The sequence below is a fragment of the Pteronotus mesoamericanus genome, unplaced genomic scaffold (genome assembly GCF_021234165.1).
Source record: "Pteronotus mesoamericanus isolate MK-2021 breed Mesoamerican mustached bat unplaced genomic scaffold, CSHL_Meso_final scaffold_167, whole genome shotgun sequence".
Taxonomy (NCBI): domain Eukaryota; kingdom Metazoa; phylum Chordata; class Mammalia; order Chiroptera; family Mormoopidae; genus Pteronotus; species Pteronotus mesoamericanus.
Window position 1 is genome coordinate 49,222,950 of NW_026555308.1, and position 27,252 is coordinate 49,250,201.

The 27,252-nt window shown below is 34.0% G+C and overlaps 1 protein-coding gene across 2 annotated transcripts in view; it reads left to right on the forward strand.

Annotated features, from left to right (window-relative positions):
* Positions 1–27,252, forward strand: part of CHD1 (chromodomain helicase DNA binding protein 1) — an 80,952-nt gene that overhangs the window by 18,425 nt on the left and 35,275 nt on the right. For both annotated transcript variants that reach the window (XM_054590025.1, XM_054590026.1), the window contains exons 3-15: positions 10,112–10,313; positions 11,289–11,441; positions 13,501–13,565; positions 15,467–15,616; positions 15,755–16,023; positions 17,663–17,888; positions 20,128–20,228; positions 20,439–20,617; positions 21,688–21,815; positions 22,600–22,816; positions 23,466–23,555; positions 25,083–25,273; positions 25,894–26,082. In XM_054590025.1, coding sequence (XP_054446000.1) covers positions 10,112–10,313; positions 11,289–11,441; positions 13,501–13,565; positions 15,467–15,616; positions 15,755–16,023; positions 17,663–17,888; positions 20,128–20,228; positions 20,439–20,617; positions 21,688–21,815; positions 22,600–22,816; positions 23,466–23,555; positions 25,083–25,273; positions 25,894–26,082 — 2,160 coding nt within the window. The remainder of the gene's footprint in view (positions 1–10,111; positions 10,314–11,288; positions 11,442–13,500; positions 13,566–15,466; positions 15,617–15,754; positions 16,024–17,662; positions 17,889–20,127; positions 20,229–20,438; positions 20,618–21,687; positions 21,816–22,599; positions 22,817–23,465; positions 23,556–25,082; positions 25,274–25,893; positions 26,083–27,252) is intronic.

The window sequence follows — 27,252 nt, forward strand, 5'->3', positions numbered from 1 at the left end:
TTTGTTAAAAGAAGCTTCTTACTGCACCCCCTCCCCACCACCCTATCCCAAGATTTAAAATTAGATAGATGACTTGGAGGGAAAAAAAATACAAAAGAAGAAAAGCAGATACAGAGAAACCAGGAGGAAAGAACAAGAAAGTTTAGTCCATGTACCTTAATCAACTAAGTCCATGAAGGATTTAGGCTTATGATGTTTATAAATAAACAAAAAAGCAAAGAGGAGGTAGTACTAACCATTTATTAATTCACAAATAACGTATACTCATATTTTCAGAGTCTGTCAGATAAAGTGCTAGAAAGTAGGGATACAGTTGTTAAGTAAAACACCCCTGCATTCATACTAGCTTATGTGAAGAGTGTACTGAGTGCCAGACATCATGCTAGGTGTCTTACATAGTCTGGGAGTGGAAGTCTAGGAAAAGCTCAATTTGAGAAGTGAAGGATGAGTAGAACGGGAGCATGAGGGAAGAAGGTGGGGTGGGGATTAACAAGCTTTCCAGATACAGAGAACTGTTTTGCACCAAGGCTACGAGGCGAGGACACAGGGCAAATTCAAGAGCTGAAGAAGTCAGGCTAAGGTGCAGGCTAGAGGTAGAGGAGTGGTTTTAAGATGAATTTGGAGAGGAAGGCAGAGATCAGATTTTATCCTGAGAACAAATGTAAGCCATTAAAACCCTCAAGATCAGACATAGGGCTGCTGGCTTCACCGCAGAATATAGGATGGGCCCCAAGCACATTTAATTAAAAAAATGGAGAAGGATGATGGTCTTGATATTTGTTAGAATTTGAGAAGCATTTCTGTAATCTAATCCATAAAGAATTGTAACATTTTAGTTATATGGAATTCATGACGATAGCTACATTATAAAGCACCTAAAAATTTAACTTTAAAAAACAATTTAAAAATGGATTACATGCCTTATTGAACAGAATGTTAATTTTTTCTGGTCACTTAAATCATTAAGAACATTGGCTTATAATAATCTTGGGGATATTGGAAAAAAAGTATTGGCATCTATAAGAATCTGTGAAGATGTAAACTTTGAGTACTTTTTTCAGCCTTTTTTTTTTCTGTCAGTTGCAAACTTTGAGGGCAAATTAGAAGAGTGGGAAAAAAAAAAGAAAGGAGTACTCTCTAGCTTAGCCTCCACTGAACAGTCTTTTGGGGAGTACAACTTAACATTTCTGCCTATATCTTATTTGTCAAAGCTTAAGCTAATAGTAGCCACGCTAAGTTGTAGGGAGTTTATGCCATATATTCTTTTCTACTGAGTGACCATAGCATTGAAATTTCTGTTATTAAAGAAAAGCAGATGACGTACTGAGTTAGGCGCCTAGCAGTTTTTAAGTCAACTGTTCCATACAAATGGTCTCTAATTTTGCCTCCTTAATATTTTTACCTTTCCAGGTCCCTTGATGCCATTTTTATACTTTTACCTATTTTGACCCTTTAATGGATTGATTGTGTAGTAGATTTATTTTTCATGCCATTGAATTGCCTTCTTGCCAGTTTCATGCTCATTTCTGTGGCTTTTAAATATTTTCATCTTTGTACCTTTTATTGTCTGCAAATGAGATTTCACAGTACTGAATATAAATGACAAAAGCTTGTGGTATTGGAAAACATTTTTTTATTGACATTTATACTTTGAAATAATTTCTAATTACTGAAGAGTTACAAGAGTAGTACCAAGAACTTCATTGTATAACTTTTGCCTACGTTCACTATTTAAAATTTTGCCATATTTCCATGTTACTCTTTGTCTCAGTCTTCTTTCTCTTTCTCTTTATGTACACACACACACACACACACACACACACACACACACAGAATGTATTCAACCATGTAATACGAAAAATAGAAACATTTATTGAAGAAGATACACGATACAGGAAACATTGTACATTGGAAAATGACACTTCAGCCCCTTCATGTAGGCACCTTGGGACCTTACACAGTTCTCCGAGTGTCTCTTCTGCTGCTCAAAACAGTGCAAAACCCTGTGTTGGAATTGCCATCAGCTGCCCTGTCATATTTTCCTGAATCTCACCAACGATCTGAAGCCTTTTCCCTTTCAAAGGTTATTTTAGTTTTGGGAAAACCAGAAGTTATAGGGCACCAAATCTGAGCTGTAAATGGGGCTGAGTCACCTGGGTGATTTGATGTTGTACAAAAAAAATTTTGCACGAGACATGACATGAGTGAGTGCGTTGTGGTGATGAAGCTGCCATTCACCAGTTGCCCATAGCTGCAGCTGTGTTCATTGTATTGTACCTGTCAACCAATGGAGAACATTAAGGTGTAGTACTCATTAATTGTTTGTTCTGGAGGGGCATACTTGTGATGGACAACACCTTTCCAATCAAAAAACAGTTATGGTCTTGATCTTGCTGTGACTTTGCCTTGCCTTCTTCAGGTGTGGAGAACCAGGTGATACCATTGGGACAGTTAGGCCTTTGTTTCTGGATCATAGCTGTAGACCCATGATTGATCTCCAGTTATGACCTTTTTGAGGAAATCTGGTCCACTGGGAGTAGTTTGAATCAAGTCATTCACAACTGAAGCATGATGTTGCAGATGGTAGCAGAAGCTGCAGAAAGAATTTTGCCATGACATGTTTCATGCCAAGATCATGCTAAAGTCCTGCATCAAAATCTCAGACACAGTGGTATTTGGAGTCCCCAGATCAGCTTCTGGTTCTCGCAGTGTCAGACAACAATCTTTGTTGATTGCAGCCTATATGGATTCAACATTCTCAGGTGTTCTGCCTGAGTTCCAAGCCTTCCAGAACATGGATCACTTTCAGCAGATTCTCAACCATCTTTTAAGAGTTTGTGCCACACTTTTATTTGCTCTGAACCCATTGCATTGTCCCCAAAAGCCTTCTGAATCAATCAAATAGTTTCCACAGAGGAACGTTCAAGCCTAAAACAAAATTTGATGCAGATTTGTTGCTCTCTTTGCTCAGTCATTTTGAATGCGATGGCCACACAATACACATGCTCACTCAGTGGCATCTGCCACTTCCACTGACAGTGAAGTCATCATTGTTCATGCTTGTGCATTCCAGTCCACCCCTCTTGGCTGCCAGGTTACATCGATATCACACAAAACATTCTCTTTATATTAACAATAGTTGGACTTTTTCCTGAATTATTTTTGAGGAGGTTGAAAAAATCATGCCCCTTTATACATTAATAGTTCAGTATATATTTTCTAAGAACAAAGGTATTCCCTTAAATAAGCCTTATATTGTTACTAAATTCAGGAAAACTTACATTGATATAATACTTTAATCTTTAGTCTTTATTCCAGTTTGGTGAGTCATCCCAGTCATCTTTTAGTACAAAGTCCAGTCTAATATTACATATTGCATTTGGCTGTCATGTCTTTTTAGTTTTCATTTTAAAAAGTCTTTAATCTGGAATAGCTCTTCTTTTTTCGTTTTTCATGACCTTAGTATTTTTACAGCCATAGGCTAGTCATTTTATAGACTGTATTTCTCAAAATAAGTTTATGTTCATTTATGATTAGATCCAAGTTTTGCACCCCCCTGCCCTCTGCATCGTGGCTGGAACACTGTGTAAGTGATATGTCTTTCTCAAAGATATATCTGAAGGCTCATAGTGTCTGCCTTTTCCTGTGAGTGATATTAGTTTTGATCATCAGGACAAGGTGGTATGTGGTTTCTCCACTGGAGTTTCTAATTTACCCACTATAGCTAATAAACAATTTCTAAGAAGATGACTTTGAGACTATGCAAATGTCTTACTCATGAAACTCTGATTCATTGAGCAGTTCTTGATGATTTTTGCCTGAACCGGTATTTTCTGTAATTGTAAAATGGTAATTTTCTAACTCTACCATCTTGCTAACATTTACCAGTTGGCATTCAGAGCTCTTTAAGGGTCCTCTCATCTGTCTGCTTACCTACCTAACCTACCTACCTACTCATGATAGTTGTATCATGAGCATGGACTTGAGAAATTTTGTTTTATTTATTAGGTAGTAATCCTTTGCTTTCTGTTTTGATACTCAAATCAGATATGGCCAGTGGAAGGTCCTTCAAGTTGGCTCCTGTGTCCTTATGTCCTGGTTTTAACCCTAACCCTTTGTTCTTTTGACAATGCCCCATTTTTTAAAAAAGTATTTTGCTTCTTGGCACAGCAAGGTTGTTTAAATTCATCTTGCACCTTTCCTGTCCCTGCCTGAGAACCTGCCATTTCTCAAAGGACTTACAGTTTATGTAACTGTGGAATAGTATATAGAAATCAATATCTGGGTGCCAAAGTGATTATAAATTTAAAACTTCAAAGGGGCTATGTTTACATTTGTTAATAAGTAGCAAATAAGATATACCACCATAAATACAGAAAGAAATGCAAAAGGCCATTTTATTTTGTATCACTATTTGTAATGCCAAAGGATCTTTGAGGGGCAAGCTGAAACAATGTTGTGTCTACACAATGGAGTAAATGTAGTTGCATAAAGGAATGGGGAGTATATCTACTACTGAGAAATGATCTCCAGGAAATAATGTGTGTATATAGATGCTCTTCAACTTATGATAGGGTTTCATCCTGATAAACCAGTTTTAAGTTTAAAATATCAAAAGTTGAAAATGTGTTTAATAATTTAACACATTTCAGTAGAATAACCTACCAAACATCATAGGTCAGTTTAGTTTAACTTAAATGTGCTCAGAACATTTACATTAGCTTAGAGTTGGACGATAACCATCTCAGTGCCATTGCCCAGCATCACGAGAGAACATTGTATTACACATTGCCAGCCCAGGAAAAGAACAACTTTCAAAGTACAGTTTCTTCTGAGTGCCTATCACTTTTGCACCATTATAAAGTCAAAAAATTGTAAATTGAACTATTATAAGTAGGGGACCATCTGTAACATACTTATATCAGTGTAAATGTGATTATTTATGAAAGGAGAATATAAACATTCTTATTCATAATGTATTTAAAAAGGGGAAAATAAAAAAGTTTTAAAAAATCTTTTTTTATTACTAACGGGAAGAGAGAGCATACTATAGAAAGGGCAAGAATGGAAGCTGGACTTTAACTTTTGCAGCTCTCAGTTTGGATCCAAGTAAATAATAAAGCAACATTAAATCAAAATGAATAAAAAGCAGTCCCTAAAAGTGAGTAAACAGCAAACAACCCAGTTAAACCAAGTTTGTGGCTATACACAACAGAAGTAAAATATTTGAGTTGACTTAATAGCAATAATGTGATTATGAGTATATTTCTGAAGGACAAAAAGAATTGTAAATAATCTTAACATTTAGTAATCACATTATTAGTAATAATGGTATTATTTTGAAACTATAACACATTCATTTTTTAAAGTTTTTTTAAAAAAGATTGTATTTTTAGAGAGAGGAAGGCAGGGAGAAAGAGAAGCATGAACCTGTGGTTGCCTCTCGCATGTTCCCTACTGGGGACCTGGCCCACAACCCAGGCATGTGCCCTGACTGGCAATCAAACCAGCAACCCTTTGGTTCACAGGCTGGTGCTCAGTCCACTGAGCCACACCAGCCAGGGCACAAACATTCTGTGATAAACCAAGCAAATAATTTTATTAGTGGTTTTTGGAACCAAGAACCTCAACCCAAATGATGCTATAATGAATATGAAATCAACAAGTAAAAAACCTACAACTTTGAATTGGATATACTGGTATAAATTCTTAATGCGTCTCTAGAAATACACATATCCTATCTCATTCCATTAACAAAAATCTTAAAAACAACGACCAATCCACTAGTAAGGCCCACCTAATACACAGATTGCAATTTAATTTTCAATTTAAGTGGAAACTGGACTTTTTGAGCAAATGGCTAAGTTATACTTTGAGGCAAGATGAGTCTGGTTTGCTCATCTTGTCAGACCAAAAAGTGAGGATGCTGTCAAAGACTACTTGAGGTCTTGCCAAAAGGATTCCGGAACTAATAAAGGGTTTCCTGTTGACTAAAGATGGGGTAATTTGGACCTCAGCAGCAACAGTGACAGTGGCTTAAATTCATCAAATAATTCCAGATCCATGAGTTTACAATGAGACTTGAAAAGAAATCATATAATTTTATCAAAGTGCTCATAACTGTGATGGTGGATTTTCTTTTGTAAATTGAGAAAGGTGAGGAAAATAATTCAGTGTTTTTAATAATCTCCCACCTTCTTACTATTGTGCTAGTGAGATTTAATGTAATTAATAAGGATAACTCTTAAATGATATACAGACACTTATGTTGTGTAAAAGATTAGTGGCATTAGGTAAAACTGAAATAAAATGTTAGCAGGACCTCAGAAACATTTCTTAGAACCAAATTATATTTGTGAGTTTTATACAAGAATTCATATGTGTACACAAGGTCTGTCCAAAAAAAGTCCAACCATTGTTAATCTAACGAAGGATGTAACCTGGCAGCCAAGGAAAGTGGACTGGAATGCATATACATGAACAACGACAACTTCACTGTACTTATCAGTGGGGGCAGTAGGCAGCGCTGAGTGAGCATGTGTACTGTGTGGCCATCACATTCAAAATGACTGAGTAAGTAGAGCAATGAATCTGCATCAAATTTTGTGTTAAGCTTGAACATTCCTCTGTGAACCTATTTGGGTGATTCAGAAGGCCACAACTATGGGCAAATGGTGATTGGCAACTTCCTTACTTCAGCATGCCTGCTCATGCATCACATCTCGTGCAGAGTTTTTTGGCAGAACATCAAATCAACCAGGTGACTCAGCCCCCTTACAGCCCATATTTAGCACCCTGTGACTTCTTGCTTTTCCCAAAACTAAAATCACCTTTGAAAGGCAAGAGATTTTAGACTGTTGGTGAGATTCAGGAAAATAGAACAGGACAGCTGATGGCAGCTGGAACTGTGTGAAGGTCCAAGGTGCCTGCTTTGAAGGGAACTGAGGTTTCTCTGTCCTGTGTACAGTGTTTCTTGTATCTTGTATCTCCTTCAGTATCTCTGTTTTTCATATTATATGACTGGGTACCTTCTGTACAGACCTCGTATATCTTTGGTGTGTTTGTTTTTATGTATATCCACACACCCATCAAATAGATATTGAGTTCTTTAGTGCTCAGCATACAAAGGGCAACAAGTGAAAATTCCAGTGCTCTAGAAACATGGTAGAATATCAAAGGTATAGAATACCTATAAAGCAAAAGAAAACAAAATTACAGTAAATACTATGTGGTATTCTCACCATGTAGTATGTGTAGATAGCAATATGGATAGGATGTATTTGGAATGCTAAAGGAGGACACCTGATTTAATATTGGTTTGAGAAGGGAGTCAGGAGATATTTATTGGAGAAGTACCCATGAAGCACAGCCGAGGTAGGAATTACATAGTGGGGTGGGGAAAGAGAAATTTGTACTAAAGCAGGAAGTGGAAAGAGAAACGGGCTCTCAGAGAATTATAAGTAGTTTGCCACTGTTAGAATTAAGGGTGTAAGTAGGAAACTGGCAGAGACAAATTCCTGAATGGCCTCATAGGTGTTTAAACTTGGTTATAGAAACACTTTAGATTTATAAAAGAGTTACACCATGATCAGACTTTTATTCTAGAAGGAGCATTTGCAGCATGGGCTGAAATATAATTACTTTATTAGGAAAAGGCTTTTCACCTATTTTAGTGCAAAATTTTGTTTGACTATAGATCTCTGCTCCCCTCCCCTGGACCTGTATATATTTTTCTTTCAATTTTTAGGATTTTAAAAAAATGAATTATGTAAAATATTGACATGGTTCAAAAGACAGTGACTTATTTCAATCCATGTTCCTTCTGTTCCCTAATGTCCCTCCCTCTTTCTGTAGGTTGTCATTTTTAACTTATTTGTTGGTTTATGCTACCATTCTTGTGTTTTTTTTAATATAAACAAATATGTACAAATATTTTTCCCTTATACAAAGGAAGCTAACTATAAACGCGTGTGTGTGTGTGTGTGTGTGTGTGTGTGTGTGTGTGTGTGTGTGTGTTTCTTGTTCGTTCCCCAACTATATCCTGGAGATCATTCTTTGACTACATATTAGATATTCCTTACTTGTTCTCAATCCTTCTAAGAAAAACTAAATAAAATAAATATTTCATACTTCTAGTATCTAAGGTAAAAACATTCTAATAATAAATCTATGCCATTAGAGTAGCCTAGGTTCAGGCTGTTTGCCTTTCCCTCCAGCCAGAGCTATGTCTGCCTCATAACAAGGGATTCTGACTAGTTGTCCATTTTGAATGGCTAATCAAGGTGTAATCAAGAAGATGGATCCACAGTTGCCCCCCGCCCCATGTTCACTCAGTCATTCATCTACTTTTCAAGTATTTGTTGAGTTGCCACCTGTAAAAGGTACTATGGTAGAGACTCTGAAAAAACTGAACAGTACCCACAAGAAGCTTATAAGCAGTTAAAATGATACACGTCTGCCTAGTTATTCTTTCTTAAAGAATTAGTTCAACTATGCTTTCTTCTAAATGTTTCTGTACCAAACTTCGTTGTATCTTCAGTGTTCCCCATACACCTGGATCCATTATCTTAAATATAGCATGGAATGGTATTTATTGATTGACGTGACCATCTCTTCATACCAGGCTAGAAGTTCTTTTAATTGTAAGAACTGTCTTACCTCGATCTTATCAGTGACTATCATGGTAGTTCTTAAGTGAAGTTTATTGAATAAGTAGATGTCTCTTACTAGGTTAAAGGAGAAATGAAATTGTGTCTAAGGAGAAATATCTTCTCTAGTACTCTTGCTGAAATTTCTCTCAAGGGATCCAAGTAAAATATGGAAAGGTTTTTGTTGTTGTTTGTTTATTTAATTGAAGGGCACTATGCTGTTTTTGGACCTCAGAACCATTGTGATCAGAGGGTAGAAATTGTGGCAAAAATAATTTTCATATCATAGTCCTTAAGCAAATTTTTGTTTACTGTTTCTATGAAGAAAAATATTCCACTAGATTTTTAAAGTATGTATATATTTGTTTGCATTTAAGCATTTTAATTTATATCTCACTTTTGGAATCAGAAGTCTTCTTGCAGACTTTTATGTCTTTGTTTCCAAAATGTAGAAACTATTAACTTCTTGCTCTTAGATAGGAAAAAGACTTTTAGAAAGGAATTGCTTTTAATACTGGTCTGTTTTCATAGAGTAATACTTCCATCTGGTGGTTTTTCTTAAAACTACAGCAGAAGACATGCAGTATGAGTTTTTTTGTAAACTGCGTTACCTGTTGTTTCTCACAAAGCCAGATGAATTTACATAAAAAGTTGTCTACAGTGTCTATCAAAAATTTTAGTCCCTGGTTTTCAACTATTCAGATGTGAACACCACGTGAAGAAATGATCTTGAGGATAATAATAATTTACACAGTAGTTGTTTAGTTCAGACCATATCTAGGCTTCCCCTAACAAAGTTAGGAATGGAGAAAATGATAGTTTCTCAGTTAACTGTTAATTGCTTTCACATGTGTGTGTATAGCGGTTAGGAAAGATAGAATTTGCTATTATTTCAGATGTATTATTGTGGAATCATGACAGAGTCAGTGATTTTCTCAGAGAAGCAATTACTGATTTTATTTTTTAGTACATTGTATTCTGTCATAGCCTAATTATAATAAATCACACTTACCTGGAATGATAAACTATAGATACAAACTTGAAAACAAGTAGAAACTAAAAACTTCTTTTCTAACTGTTACTATGAGATTTTTCAACACAATTTTTAACTTTTTCTCACACAGGGTCTACTTTATATTTACTACAGCTAACTAGCTTTTTAAGGATATCCCTGTGGCTTAAACTTTCCCAGTTTTTAGCCCAGGATTCTGTACTTGATAGAATATGCTCATTATGTTGGAGGAAGATTGTGATCTGATTGCTTATATTTTGGACCACACTACAAAATCTATTAACCATGTCAGTTACTACTGTATTATTAACAGTAATTCCTTTTTCTATTTGGCTATAAAAAGTTGAAATATGAAATAAAGTTTAATGATTTGGGGCTTTCCGCTGATTGTTTAAGGAAGATTAAATTCCTGATGAATTTTGTTTGAAATCTGTTTATTTTCAAATTGCAGCCAGTCGGATGATGATTCTGGGTCAGCTTCAGGCTCTGGATCTGGTTCCAGTTCTGGAAGCAGTAGTGATGGAAGCAGTAGCCAGTCAGGTAGCAGTGACTCTGACTCTGGATCTGAATCGGGCAGTCAGTCAGAGTCTGAGTCAGACACATCCCGAGAGAACAAAGTTCAAGCAAAAACACCAAAAGTTGATGGAGCTGAGGTAATAAATAAAGTATCCAAAGAAATATAGATTTATAACATTGACTTATAACACTCTTAATCTACCTTTTAGAAAACATTAATTTTAAACGTTAGAATTTACTCTCAGTGATTCACAATTGTGGTTAAATATTGGTGGAATAAATTGGCTTAGAAGAGAATCTGTAACTATGAAACAGCAAGTACAAAATAAACACACACAAAACCTTTTCAACCTCTTCCTGAGGTAGAAATGGAGTCTTATAAATATTCAGTGTCTAACATAAAAATTAAACGCCTTGTGAAATATTTTTGTTAATCCTACAGTGTCCGATCTCTACCTTTAAGATCTTCAAGGAGACACTTCATTGCTAGTAGCTGGAGAACTCTGCTTCCTTGAAGATGCTTGGTAGAACAGACCAAAGGACATTCAGTTTGTAAAAGCTACCACAAGATTTAATAAAACTTGTCTACGTCTCATAATACTATAAAGTAGTGTAACGTAAAGTATCAGTCTTAAGATGCTTGGACCAGAGTTGCAGTCATAGGATGCTTGTACCAGAATATAAATCAACACGTAGCTTTCTTCATTGACAAAATACTGCTATTAAAAAAAAAAGGTGCTTAGTAATGTAGTTGATTTGCATTCTGATTTAAGCTTTTCATGTTCACCTCACACCAGTTAAAAAGAATAAGAAACCACCTTGAGTAACACTGGTGTCTCATTAATTATCACTTTGTTATTGAAAGTTATACTTGTTAACACCAAAGAACACGTTGATTAATACTGTCCTTGAAACTTGCATAAATTCTTCATATATAAGTAAAGTACAACATTTTAATTATATTGCACTAATATTACATATAATGTAAGTAAGGAAAATAGTCTTAATTTATTGTTCGTAGGCAATGAAAATGTCGATGATGCTTTTCAATAAAAGAACCTCTTCAGTTTTTGCAAAACTTGATCCCTCGCTGGTTCATATTTCTATTATAGTTCTGGAAATCTAGCCCTAGTATTCTGGCTGTTCAGAGATCTGCAATGCTCAAGAAGCAGCAGCAGCAGCAACAGCAGCAGCAACAGCAGCAGCAGCAGCAGCAGCAGCAGCAACAACAACATCAAGCTTCATCTAATAGTGGATCAGAAGAGGTAAGTTTTCATTATGAAAGCTACTATTTTAACAGTAGGCAAGGTGCCTAGTCATTGAAGTAGGTAGATACTCATGAAATTATTAGAAACAGGTGTTTTGAAAGAATAGCCATGAAATAACTACATTTGATTATGTATATCAGCAATCTTGAAATACAGACATATTTTATCTAATAATTGTACTTTTAGGGATTAATCTAAAACAAGCAATCAAAATTTATGTGCGTTTGCTCATCAAAGCAAAACTGGAAAAAATCTAAATGTGAATACTAGGAAAATAGATATTCACAAAGACATATATATGCATGTACACATACATGAATGAAAAAAATACACTCTTTAAGTCATATTTCTACAGAATATTGACAAGAGTTCTCAACTTTTTTTTTTTTTAAGATTTTATTTATTTATTTATTTTTAAAGAAATGGGGGAAACATTGATCAGTTGGCTCTTGCACGCCCCCAGCTGGGGATCTGGCCTACAACAGAGACATGTGCCCGAACTGGGAATCGAACCTGTGACCTTTCGATTCTCAGGCTGGCACTCATTCTACTGAGCCACAGCATCCAGGGCTGTCAACATATTTTTAAAAGAATTGGGTGCAGCTCTGAACAGTACAGTTCCTATGTACATGTGAGCACATATGCATGTGTGTTTTAAGAATTGTTTCAAAACCTGCCTAATAAAGAAGAAAAATAGTAAAATTTTATCATAACAGTTACGATTCTTTTTTGAGGCCATACTAGGCAATAATAATGGTTTTCAGAGTTAACAGATTTTTTTTCCAATTACAGTTGACTTTCAGTATTAGCGTCAGTTGTACAGCGTAGTGGTTAGTCATTTATATAACTTACAAAGCAATCCCCTCTGATAAGTCTGGTACCCACCTGTCACCATACATAGTTATTATAATATTATTAACTTTATTCCCTTTGCTGTACTTTACATCCTCATGACTGTTTCATAATTGCCAGTTGGTACTTCTTAGTTCCTTCAACTTTTTCCCTCAGCTGTCTAACCTTGCTCCCATATGACAACCATCAGTTTGTTCTTTGTGTCTATGAGTTTATTTCTGTTTTTATTATTCATTTATTTTGGGTTTTTTAGGTTCCACATAGTAAGTGGAATTATATGGTATTTGTCTTTCTCCATCTGACTTGTTTAGTACAACATCCTCTAGGTCCATCCATGTTATTGCAAATGGTAAGATTTCATTCTTTTTTTTATGGTTAATATTCTATTTTATATATGTCCCTCATCTTCTTTATCCAGTTGTTTATCAGTGGATACTTACGTTGCTTCCATACCTTGGCTATTGTATATGAAATGTTTTACTTTTTTTGTGTCTTTTTATAACCTTTATTTTTAAGTCTACTTTGATATAAGTGGTGTTATGCCAGCTTTTTTTTTCATTTCCACTTGCATGGAATACAATTTTCCATCTCTTTACATTCAGTCTGTGTGAGTGTCTTTCAACCTGAAGTGGATCTCTTGTAGGCAGCATACGTAAGAGTCTTATTTTCATCTCCATTCACTTGCCCTGTGTCTCTTGATTGGAGCATTCAGTCCATTTCCATTTAAAGCAGTTATTAATAGGTATATAGTGATTGCCATTTTACTCATATTTTTTATCTTTTTCTCCCTAAGTTTCTTTAACATCTCTTTTAATACAGGTTTGGTAATGATGAACTTCTTCAGTTTTCTCTCTCTCTTGGTTTTAAAGTTTCTGTTGAGAAATCAGCCTGCAGTTTTGTGGGAGTTCCCCTGTATGTAACAAAGATGAAAGGGTTTAAAGTTTTGTACAAAATCCTGACATTGTGATATTTACCTAATTTCAGTGGCTGTTACAAATTTGAATAAAAATGTTATGAGCCATTCTGTGTGCTAATAGTATAAATAACATAAACATGGGGAAAAGGTTTTATAGATAGTTATTAACAAAGTGAACTTTAAATAGTATGACAAGTAAAAATGTGTGTGATGGTTAAATTGCAATCATTAATAACATTTTGCAATCATTAATAACATTAACTTTGTTTTTTGTTTTTTTTTCTACAGGATTCTTCTAGCAGTGAAGATTCCGATGACACATCAAGTGAGGTTAAAAGGAAAAAGCATAAAGAGTATGTCATTCTGTTTAACTGATTACTTATTCTCATATCAGGAAAATCCAAATAATTCTATATTTCTTTATTAGAAATTGTTGCCAAAAGTGTACTTTTGTAATTTTTTGGTTTATGACATTTTATTAGGTTAATTTAAACCATTAATTCATATCTTTATGTGATGATTTAAGATTTTTGTGCCACTTGTTTATCTACTGTAACTTCTATCCCTCATGTGTTTTTAAATTTCAAATTTTTATTAGTCATAATGTCAGAAAATCTTAACTTGTATAAGGATGTAAGGGATCAACTGATGATAGATACTGGGTAATTCTATTTATGTTAATAGTTATCCTTACTGTTCATCTGCGCATGAAATTTACTTATTCTATAGAACTAATTTAGAAACTCAACAATAATTTCCTAAAGAACTTGACCCAGAAAATGTTAAGGGAGTACTTCAGATTCTCAATTCAGATACCTAGATGGTCTGAGTTTTTTCCTCTCTCATTTTTTCAAGAACATTTTTCTATTGTCTTATCTCTTATTTTTCAATTTTCTTTTGATATTTTATGTTTTCACTTTGGTGCATCCAGCTTTGAATGTTTTTTATTCCACTTTTTGAACTGGATCTTATGCATCTTTAATGTGAAGATTTGTATCTTTTATTTAGCTGCTGAAAATTTAGTCATTGTATTTCTAGACATTTTCTATAAGTCTGGTACTATTAATAGATGTAAATATTATATTTGTCTTGGATCGTACCTGTTGTGTGTATATATATATTGGATCATCCATCCCATCCTCCATGAATCCTACTCTATCATGTGTTCTATCCCTTTATTGCTGTTCTATAATCTGGTTGATTTTCTCAGATCTATCTTCTAGTTTATTAAGTGCATTTTCAGCTACTGTGTCTCATCAGTTAATGTAACTCTCCTCTGAATTAGTACTTTCTAAACTCAGCATGGGTGCAAACAAAGAATATTTTTAAAAACAAGTAATTTGGGATGATGGATAGACTTGCTTGGATATAAAAATCATAATTTTTATTATAAAAATATAAAATGGAGACTTCATATATTCTGTCTCTTGTTACTGTTAACATGTAAACTCTGAAAAGATTTTAAGATAAAAAAGAATTTGTTTCTCTATTGTGTTTTTAATATAAACCAGATCTTACCATATGTACTTGTTTATGTAATCATTAACATATAGTCATTGATGCAGGAGATGCAGAGTAATGGAGTTGAATCAGTGACTCTGAGACAGAATACAGTGTATATGTATAAGAACTAAATGTGTATCTTTCATTTGGAGTTTATATTATGGCAGAATATTATGTGCATCCAGTATTTTTTCTGTACATGTTGATTGGAATTAATAGTCTGAAAATAGTAATAAAACTAATAATTGAATATTTACATGGACTGATTTTTTAAAAAATATTTTTGTAATCTGTTTTAATTTCTTAGTGAACATATACTGTCTTTAAAAATCAGTTTTGAAATGTATATTTCTAAAATCACTATCTCCAGGAAATTAAAAGAGATTGAATCTTTTTTATGTTTTGTTTTGAGAGGGCAAAGTATAATAATTATACAGTTATGCTCTTTAATTAGCATACCATGTTTTCATCCATAATGATAATCAAAATAACAATTACTACTCACCATTCATTGAGGTATAAACTAAATTATTAACAAAATTCTGGAGCTAGAGGGAGAAATCTATGATGAATATTTTCCAGCAGTTTTCTTTTTCTACAGATATTTAAATGTTTTTCATATGTGTGAAAACAATATTTTTAATGTTAAATAGAATGCAATTTTCTGTTTTCCTATTTTTGTATTTTATTAGAGATAAAATTTGTTATGACATAAGTATAAATAAGCATAATTTACTTATTTCATTTACAGTGAAGATTGGCAAATGTCTGGGTCAGGATCTCCATCTCAGAGTGGTTCAGATTCAGAATCTGAGGAAGAAAGAGACAAAAGCAGTTGTGATGAAACAGAATCTGATTATGAGCCAAAAAACAAAGTTAAAAGCAGAAAACCTCAAAATAGGTAAGTGTAGTATATTCGTGGTTTATGCTGAAAATTATTGGTTATAGAAAGTATTCATTCTTTTTGTATATAGTTCCTCACTTATGGTTTTATGCCAATTTTCATGTAAAACACGTGTCTACCCCTGGTCTACCCTAGAACTAAGACAAAAAATGGAAAGAAGATTCTTGGACAAAAAAAGAGACAGATTGATTCTTCTGAGGAGGATTATGATGAAGATTATGATAATGATAAAAGAAGTTCTCGTCGTCAAGCAACTGTCAATGTGAGCTATAAGGAAGATGAAGAAATGAAAACAGATTCTGATGACCTACTTGAAGTCTGTGGAGAGGATGTTCCACAACCTGAGGAAGAGGAATTTGAAACAATAGAACGGTTTATGGATTGTCGGATTGGGAGAAAAGGAGGTATTTTTTAAAAAAACATTTATTTTTTTTAAAAACATTTAATGGTTCAATAATAATATACTGGATGGCCTCTGGCTGGTGTGGTTCACTGGGTTGAGTGCCAGCCTGTGGGCTGAAAGATCACTGGTTCAGTTCCCAGTCAGGGCACATGCCTGGGTTGTGGGCCAGGTCCTCAGTTGGGGGTGTGTGAGAGGCAACTGATCGATGTTTCTCTCCCTCTCTTTCTCCCTCCCTTCCCCTCTCTCTAAAAAACAAAACAAAATAAAACAAAAACTTTAATAATAATAATAATGTTACTAGATTAAATAAAGTACTTCTTGAAGATTTTTCAATTTTGAGAGCCAAGAGGGTAGATTTCCTTCTCTTTTGCTTATTTGCTGTAAAATATACTTTACTTAGCTTGAGTATGTTTTTTCTCAACAAATATCCATTTGACCTCAGTTCATATATTACAGATAATTAGAAAGTTTTTAGCCAGTATACTTGAGTTTTTCTGTTGCCATTCCTAAATAATAGTTATTTAGGTTTGTACTTTAAATTTCACAATTGCTTTGGTTTTTTTAAAATGTGTTTCTGTTTTATTACAAACATGTCGGTTATTTTTAGTTACCTGACATGCATTTTTTCCCCTTTCTGTATTATTGAGATATAGGTGATATACAGCATTGTATAAGTTTAAGATGGACAGCATAATGACTTATGTGTATTACAAGATGATTAGCATGGGAAGTTTAGGTAACATCCATTATCTCATAATGCAATAAAAAAAAGAAAAGAAAATTTCTCTTGTCATAAGAACTTTTAGAATCTACTCTCTTAGTAACTTTCAGATATACCAGACAGCAGTGTTAACTGTAATCATGTTGTACATTATATCCCTAGTACTTATTTATCAGCTTTGAATTTTTCAGCCACATTCATCATATTCCTACATACTGCCTCTGATACTTATAAATCTAATTTATTTTTCCATGAGTTTTTTTTAAGATTTAATATACGAGATCATAGAGTATTTGTTTTTTTGCGTGTGTGACCTATCTCACTCAGCTTAATGCCCTCAGATTCTATCCATGTTGTGAAAATGGCAGGATTTCCTTCCCTTTTTTATGGCTGAATAATATTCATATATGTGTGTGTGTGTGTGTGTATACATATACAGATACATATACATATATATGTGTGTGTGTGTATATAAAACTTCTTTATTCATCTGTTGATGGACACTTAGGTTGTTTCCATGTCTTGGCTTTTGAGAATAATGCAGTGAACATGGGAGTACAGATATTTCTTTGACACAGTGATTTCAGAAATGCAGTTTTGACAAACAATTTTAAATTATATTAGTTTCTAATTATCAGTCTCTCAGTCAACAGTTATTGTAAATTGCTGTGCCACTGTATTTTGAACATGTTTATTCTAATTTTAAAACTGAGGATTAAATTAGATAATGTTTCTGTTCTAAAATTCTGAAGTTTTACTTTATATATATGTATTGTAAGTTCACAAAAACTCTGTGCCCTGATACTTCACTAATTTAAGAGAGCATATATTTTTCTCTTCATACTCTTCAATTTGTTGGTTGAATGGAAGTATCCCTGTAACAGAATTATAGGTAATGTATTGTGCTTTCTTTTTTCAGCTACCGGTGCTACTACAACCATCTATGCAGTTGAAGCAGATGGTGACCCAAATGCAGGATTTGAAAAAAACAAAGAACCAGGAGAAATTCAGTATTTAATTAAATGGAAAGGATGGTCCCATATTCACAATACCTGGGAGACAGAAGAAACCCTTAAGCAGCAGAATGTTAGAGGAATGAAAAAATTGGATAATTATAAGAAAAAAGATCAGGAAACAAAAAGATGGTAAATATACTTAATATTTTATAGATCAAAGATTATTGCCAGGGTTTTTATTAATAAGGAATACATTGTCAAGAATCAAATGATAACCTAAAATAACTTATTTATGGACTTATTTGTATTTTATCTCAAGGTAAAAGTTCTTGAGGAATACCCATACCTAAATCCTTGACAATAGTCACAAAGAGCATCTCATATATTATAAATTTTATTAAGTATATTTTATTGATTATACAATTACAATTGTCCCATTTTTTTCTCCCCTTTATATCCCTCCGCCCTGCATCCTCCCATCCCACCAGCATTCTAGCCACCCCTTAGTTCATGTCCATGAATCACACATACAAGTTTTTGGCTTCTCCATTTCTTATACTATTCCTAACCTCCCCCTGTCTATTTTGCACCTACTGTTTATGCTTCTCATTCCCTGTACTTTTACCTCCATTCCCCCCCCCCCCCGACCTAAAACCCTCTACATGATCTCCATTTCTGTGATTCTGTTCCTGTTTTAATTGTTTGCGTAGTTTTTGTTTTTTAGGTTCAGTTGTTGATAGCTATGAGTTTGTTGTCATTTTACTGTTCATAGTTTTGATCATCTTCTTTTTCTTAGTTAAGTCCCTTTAACATTCCATATAATGAGGGCTTGGTAATGATGAATTCCTTTAGCTTTATTTACCTTGTCTGGGAAGCACTTTATCTGCCCTTCCATTCTAAATGATAGCTTTGCTGAGTAGAGTGATCCTGAAAGTAGGTCCTTGCCTTTCATGACTTTGAATACTTCTTTCCAGTGGCTTTTTGCTTGTAAGGTATCTTTTGAGAAATCAGCTGATAGTCTTATGGGAACTCCTTTGTAGGTAACTGTCACCTTTTCTCTTGCTGTTTTTAAGATTCTCTCCTTATCTTTAATCCTGTGTAATGTATTATGATATGTCTTGGTGTGTCTCTCCTTGGGACTCTCTGAGAAGGAAGTCTGTTTCCTTTGCCAGATTGGGGAATTTTTCTTTCGTTATTTTTTCAAATAAGTTTTCAATTTCTTGCTCTTCCTCTTCTCTTTCTGGCACCTCTATGATGCGGATGTTGGAACATTTCAAGTTGTCCCAGAGGTTCCTAAGTCTCTCCTCCTTTTTTTGAATTCTTATTTCTACATTCTGTTCTGGTTGAATGTTTATTTCTTCCTTCTGTTCCAAATTATTGATTTGAGTCCCAGTTTCCCTCCCTTCACTGTTGGTTCCCTGTATATTTTTCTTTATTTCACTTTGCATAGCCTTCACTTCCTCTGTTTTGCATCCATGCTCAACCATTTCTGTGAGCATCCTGATTACCAGTGTTTTGAACGCTGCACCTGATAGGTTGTCTATCTCTTTGTCACTTAGTTCTTTTTCTGGAGTTTTGATCTGTTCTTTCATTTGGGCCATACTTCTTTATCTTGGGGCACCTATTATATTGTAAGGGTTGGAGCTTTAGGTATTCACCAGAGCAGGGCAACTGACTTTGCTGGGTTGTGGTGCTGCATGTGGGGGAGGGATTCGAGAGGGAACAATGCCACTTGTTTGGCTTTCCGCTGGCCCTCAGTCACTTCCCCTGCTACCCACAAGCAAATTGGGCCCTTCTGGTGCTGATTCCCAGGTGAGTGGTTTGTGTACGTTCTAGGATCCCTTAGGTCTCTCCAGTGAACTCTCCTGTGAGGCTGGGAGTTTCTCCCGCTGCTGCAACCCCCACAGTTTTTACAGCCAGAGGTTTTGAGGCATTAGTTCCTACATTGGAACCCTGGGTTGTGTTGTCTATCTCATGCCCCAACTGTCCCTCCTGGCTTATCCGCATGCAAATGTGGAACTTCCCAGTCTGCCAGCTGTCTCTTGCCTAAGGGTTCAGCCTTGCCACATATCCTCCTTGCCCCCACTGCCCATCTCCACCCCTTCTACCAGTCCGGATGAATGTTTCTTCTTTGACCCCTTGGTTGTTGGACTTCCATGCAGTTCGATTTTCTGGCAGTTTTTAAATTTGTTGTTTTTATTTTGGTTGTATGAGGAAGCAAAGTGTGTCTGCCTACACCTCTCTCTTGTCTGGAAGTACTAAATTTTTCAAATTAAAAATAAATCATACTTTATTTCTGCCTCAGTTGCTTTATTGTTTAACCTAGCTCCTGAGGTAATGGGAGATTTCGTGCTACTGGTAGTTTTTGGGTGGACTGGTTATTTAGGAGAAATTCTGAAGTTTGTTCCTGGATTCAATAATCTTTCAGGTTGAAAAATGCTTCTCCAGAAGATGTGGAATATTATAATTGCCAGCAAGAACTTACAGATGATCTACATAAACAGTATCAAATAGTGGAGCGAATAATTGGTTAGTAATAAGTGATTCTAATTTTAAACATCTGAAAAAACCCTTAAATTTACTGCTTACACATTAAACACAGTAGCTTGCTTTATTACGTTATGATAGACTATTATAAAGCAGATGACTAATTTTTACTTCCAATTTTTACCTAAAATTATTCATTGGATAAGATTTAATGTAAAAAATATATATATATATATCTGATTTATCTCACAGCTCATTCCAATCAGAAGTCAGCAGCTGGTTATCCTGATTATTATTGTAAATGGCAGGGCCTTCCATACTCAGAGTGCAGCTGGGAAGATGGCGCTCTCATTTCCAAAAAGTTTCAAGCACGTATAGATGAGTATTTTAGCAGGAATCAGTCAAAAACCACTCCTTTTAAAGATTGCAAAGTGAGTATTGTTTGACATTTTTAATTACTGATAATGTATTTATGCATCATAAATATTGTAAGCCCAGGATAGCTGGATCATGATTTCAGATAGGCTAAGGAAGAGAATTGCTTTGTTGGTAGAGCTATAGGAAATGGTATTCCTGTAATTACTCTGTGATCTTAGATGTGGTACTGTATTTTAGCTTTGGTAAGTAAAACCATGTCAGAAAGATGATAAATTGGTGGTGATAGTTGTGGTAAGTTGAGGAGACCAAATAGAGACAATCCCTTGGAAACTGGATGTACATGATTGGTTTAAAAGGTAGCAAATATATTCTTTGAAGGTAGGAAAGGAAAAAAGGTGTGTACCTATAAGAAGTTATCCTAATATAAGATTTTTGTACTTCAAGTTACTTTTAGTGATAGTTTTGAGGTCCAAGTAACACTAGAATTTATTTTTTTTTAAGGATTTGTTTTTTCTTTTTTTGAGTCTAGAGAGATGGGAACTGAAGGAGGAAGAGAGGGAGAGAAACATCAATGTAAGAGAGAAACATTGATCGGCTCCCTCTTGTGTGTGCCCCAACTAGGGACCAAACCCACAACCAAAGCCTGTGTCCTGACTGGGAATTGAACCTGCAACCTTTCAATTTGCAGGAAGACTCCCAACCAACTGAGCCAGACCTGCCAGGGCTAGAATTTGTTTTCTTATTATATGATTGAAATAAATTTATAGTGATCATTTAGATATCAGAAAATAAGTGGGAAGGTAAGCCAGTTTTGTGGTTTATTTCTAGGTCAGGACAGGAACAATGGTTAAAGTGAATGAGTAACATAGCTTTTGTTTATGAAATACATAAGACACTGAATATTTCAGCAGGACCTTAATTATCTCTCTAATTTTTTATTCAAAATGAAGATAAAATATATCACTTTATACTATTGTTATAGTTAGAAAACAATCTTTTTTCTTTGAATCTTCAGATACATTTTGAATCATAGAATTTCTGAGTTTGATGATTTGAGATGTTATTTCAAAATTTAAGATTTCTCATTCTTTGATATAATTTCTTACATTTATTTCTACTAAAGGTATTAAAACAAAGGCCAAGATTTGTAGCCCTAAAAAAGCAGCCATCCTATATTGGAGGACATGAAGGTTTAGAATTAAGAGATTATCAACTGAATGGTTTAAATTGGCTTGCTCACTCTTGGTGCAAGTAAGTATATTTTCAATCATTATTTAATTTGAGAGAGTAAGCATTTTACAATTACAGGACTTGGAAAAGATTTCCACCAACATAAAAGATAAGAACTTTTGGTATTTATATACAGGCCTTTGAATTTTCTTGTATATAAACAATACTTATTACATACTAAGAAGCAAAACCAGTGTAGTTTTGAGTTTAACTTGTTTGATTGTCAGAGAACTTATAAGTTTTTATTGAACTTAAACTGAGAATATATACACATTCCTATCCCACACTCGTCCTAGACTATTTCCCTTCCTCCCAGTTATTTCTGATACCCAATTATCCTTTCATTTTTTCCCCTCTCTCCTATGTCCTGCTCCATTATTAGCAATATAAGGTGACTTTAGGGTGCAATTTTTTTTAAACTTTACTAAACGTTTTTTTAAGTTTTTTTTTAAACTATAGTTTTTCTTGCTACATAGTTTTTCTGTCTACTATTTACTTAACATTTTTGAACTCTACCATTTGCTGATGGATTGAGTACTTGGCTACATAACTGATTAATTGAAAAGTACTGTCAGTTTTTAAAATTCTTCTGACCTAAATAGTAAACTCCCTCTACTTCTCTTGAACTATTACAAAGGCCTTTACATTTATTATTTATAGGTAATAAAAGTGTTATTGTGTGTAACAAGTATCAGATTAATTTTATTTAACTGTTTGTATAAACTTGTGATAGGTTATTAAAAAATGTTTCTCTGTAAATTTGAATCTTTGTTGCATACCTGATAATTGTTTTTTATCTTTGTAGAGGAAATAGTTGCATACTTGCTGATGAAATGGGCCTTGGAAAAACAATACAGACAATCTCATTTCTGAACTATTTGTTTCATGAACATCAATTATATGGACCTTTTCTGTTAGTAGTACCACTCTCCACTCTTACTTCCTGGCAAAGGGAAATTCAGACATGGGCTTCTCAGATGAATGCTGTGGTTTATTTAGGTGACATTAACAGCAGAAACATGGTAAGTGGTTTTGCCACCATTTTCGAAATCTAGGCATACTTTTCTTTGAAGACCAGTATTTTATTTGTCTTTACAGTTTTAATTTCTAATACAGAACTTGCCAAAAAGTAAATGCTCAGTACATTTTTAATTAGTTGTAATTAAAAATTAATTTTTGCTTAATGTTACCTTAAAGATCATGTTTTCTTTCTTTTGGAAAGTTTCAAATATACACAAAATCAGACAGAAGAGTATAATAAACCTTCATATGTCTGTCTCAGGCTTCACAGTTTTAACTCACTGCCAGTTTCGTTTCATCTGTACCTCTAGGTTGTATTTTCCTCCTAATTATTGTGATGCAAACCTCAGATATCATATTTCATCTGTAAATGTTATTAAATGAGTTAATCAGTAGTATTGTGTTAACTTTCTTCAGTGAGAAGTGTACAGTATTAAAGACGTCTGCTTTATTTTATAAAAGATTTTGAAAGTGTGGTATTTACATGGTCAGCATAGCCTGTTAGACTAGGTAAAGAATAATTCAAACTATTATATAAACATGTATACATATTTTTGTGTATGTTTTGAGTGAATTTTATTTTAGATATGCAAGTAAAAGTATACTTTTTTAAATTTGTGTCTTAAAATTATGTTTAAAATTTCTTGATAGATAAGAACTCATGAATGGATGCATCCCCAGACCAAAAGGTTAAAATTTAATATACTGTTAACAACTTATGAAATTTTATTGAAGGATAAGGTGTGTATTACCTGTGTTTCTATTTGATGGATATTAATGCTTCCTTTACAATGTGTTGTGGATAAGATGAGAAAACTTAAATCAGTGGTCTGCAGACTATAGCCTGTGGGTCAAGTTTGGCTTATTTTTTTATGACCCTTGAACTAAGAATGATATTTACATTTTAAAAGGTTATAAAAACAAACCAAATAATATGCAACAGAGACCATACATTTGTCTACAAAGCCTAAAATATTTACCTTCTGGCTCTTTACTTTAAAGTTTGCCAACTCCTGACTTTCATGAAACTAGTTTGGTGTAATGGCTATTGATTTATAAGAGGAGAAAGATAGATAGCTAACAGGATTAAATTATCATTGTGTGTAGCACTGTGCTAAATGCTTTATAGCTATTGTCTTATTCCTTTATAGTTAATATCTTAAGTAATTCTTACTTCACAAGATACTGCTCTCTCTATTAGAAAGGAAATCAAGTTTCAAAAAGGTTAAGGAACTTACATAAGGTCATAAAATTATTAAGTAGCAATGTCAGGACTGTCTGTTTTAAGTCAGATACCTGTGTTTATATATGAGAAATCTACAGTTCATAGAAACCATGCAATGAATTATATTTATCATATATATGTAATTGTGTATAATATACATTATATATATATAACTCACTTGGAGTGAGATACTGTTCCAAGTTTATATTTTCTCTAAATTGACATTAATAGAGGCTTTTACTGGACTTTAAAATCTCTCATAAAATTTTTATTTGTTATTTTTTTAAATAGAATTCTTTTATTTTAATCCTCACCTGAGGATATGTGGATATGTTTTATTGATTTTAGAGTAGAGGGGAGAGAGACAGACAGAGAGTCATTGATCGGTTGCCTCCCATACTTGCCCCTAGTGGGGACTAAACTTGCAACCTAGGTTTGTGCCCTGACTGGGGATTGTACCCACAACCTTTTGATGTATGGGATGATGCTCCGACGAGCTGAGCCACCTGGCCAGGTCTCTTGTAAAATGTTTAAATATTATTGGTTTTCTTCCTTTATTTTTTCCGTAAGCTAATACAAATTTTTGTTCGATATATGCTCTGTTTTCTCATAGCTAAATCAGCTATGGAGGGAACTTTATTTTGCATGTTGACACACTTGATTTGAAGATTCCAGTTAATCTTGAAATGATACAATTTTTTAAAAGATTTTATTTATTTTTAGAGAGGGGAAGGGAGGGAGAAAGAGGGAAACACCAATGTGGTTCCTTCTTGCACGCCTCCTACTGGAGACCTGGCCCACAACCCAAGCATGTGCATTAGACTAGGAATCAAACTGGCAACCTTTTGCTTCACAGTCTGGCGCTCAGTCCACTGAGCCACACCAGCCAGGGGAAAATGGTATAATTTTTATTTAAAAATTGAGATAAGTTTGTTTCTAATTTGCTTAATTTTAATAATTTGAATTCAGTTCAAATGGGAAACATAAGTTTGAATTCAATTTTTCATTCAAAATATTAACTGTATTCTTCTGTTCATTTTAAGGCATTCCTTGGAGGTCTAAATTGGGCTTTTATAGGTGTAGATGAAGCACATCGATTAAAGAATGATGACTCTCTTCTGTATAAAACTTTAATAGACTTTAAGTCCAATCACCGTCTCCTTATCACTGGAACTCCTCTACAAAACTCCCTCAAAGAGCTCTGGTCTTTGCTTCATTTCATTATGCCAGAAAAGTAAGATAAATCAGGATGTAAAATTTTAATGTTTTCATACTAAGTTTAGCAGGAAATAATTGGTGTATGTAATGTCACAAAGAGGTTTTATTGCTCTAAAATATTGGACCACAGATTATTAATTTTATATTTGTAGTGCTATTTTAATCTTTTTTACTTTGCAAATAAATAAGCTTGAGCCCATTTATAATAAAAACTAGTTTCGTCCATGTTCAAAGTATACCTTTCTTAAAAAACTCAAAACTGATTACCTTGATGGTAGTCCCATTTTCTGAATGAGGAAAATTAGATTAGATGTGTATAAATAATTTGTTCAAGGTCACATACATATTCTCTCTGTAGCTTCAGAACTTTAAGATTTAAAATATTTGAGAAATATTTTAGTGATAATTATTCCCATATTTAAAAATACTTCATTGTTATTTAATTCAAAGAGAATTATAATTTTTAAAAAACAACTCCTTATATTTTATCTTTATGTAGTTACTAAAAGCGACTAGCGTTAACTAATTTTTTCCTAAAAATCTTTTTTTTTTTTTGTTTACATATGAATACTGTGAAAAATCTCTCATGCAGCTTGACTTTTTTTAGTGATTCTTCCATTTTCTTACACTTGTAAGGTTTTCTTCCTGGGAAGATTTTGAAGAAGAACATGGCAAAGGTAGAGAATATGGTTATGCAAGCCTCCACAAGGAACTTGAGCCGTTTCTGTTACGCAGAGTTAAAAAAGACGTGGAAAAATCACTTCCTGCTAAGGTTGAGCAGATTTTAAGAATGGAAATGAGTGCTTTACAGAAACAGTATTACAAGTAAGTTGTAAATAAGCACATGATCTGAACATTTAATTCTAAATAATCCCCCCATACTTATTACATTGAGGTGTCCCCATCCATCCAATGGGTTAACAATTCTTGAATTTTAGAATAGGTTTATTCTGCAACATTTTGGGGGCAAAGAGAGATTTTATGGCATGTCCAGTGGCATCACCTATCGTGGGTGATATAAGACTAAATAATTCACCTAAAATATCAGTTTCTTTTCTCTCATACTGTCGTAGAGGGTTCTTTTTCAGTGTTAGGATTTCCATGGTACTAGGACATTATTGTGTAATTATAATAATTATGTAATTGGCAGATAGACGTAGAGGTCAGAAAGAGAAACTTAGAAAATAATTTTAGGCTTGTTTTTTGATACTAATTTTGATTACTTTGTATAAATTATGCATGTCACAATGATATAGTAATAAATTTAAAAAAAACTCCTAAGAGCTAAACATTTAATTGCATAAAATGTACTGCTCTATGCATTTGACTTCTCAAAAACATTGTATAGTAAAATCTGTAAGAGCTGTACATTTAAAGAATAAATTTATCACACGAATCTTAGGTTTTTATTATGGAAAATTTCAAACATATACAAAAAGATCATGTAATAAATTCCCATTACTCTAAGTTGTTTTTTTTGTTTAACTTATAGCCAATCTTTTTTTCGTGTGTAGTCACCTCAGCTTCCTCCACCCCCTATCATTTTGAGGCAAATCAGAGATACAAGGTGGGGGGGACCCAAAAAAATCCCCAGAATTTATTTATAGAAAACTGTATTTATTTTTACATGTTTAAACTTTAGTCATTTTCAGAGTTTTCTCCATTCAATGGAATACACCTAGCAAGACGTTTTTTCACTGCTCAGAACAGTTTTTGAACTCATCAATTTTGAGGCCTTTTAGTGTTCCTGCTGTTTTTTATTTTACTTCTTCCGCATGCAAAACATTTCCCTTTGAGGAATTTTTTCATCTGGGAAAACACAAAAGTTGCTCAGGACGACATTGGGTAAATCAGGAACGTGGGTGTGGGGGTCATGCTTTTTTTGGTCAAAAATTGCTGAACAGTCAGCACCGTGTGGACAGGTTTCCTTGTAAATCACCCATCATGAAATGTGCAAACACAATGAGTCTTCAAAAAAAATCCACTGAACCCAAA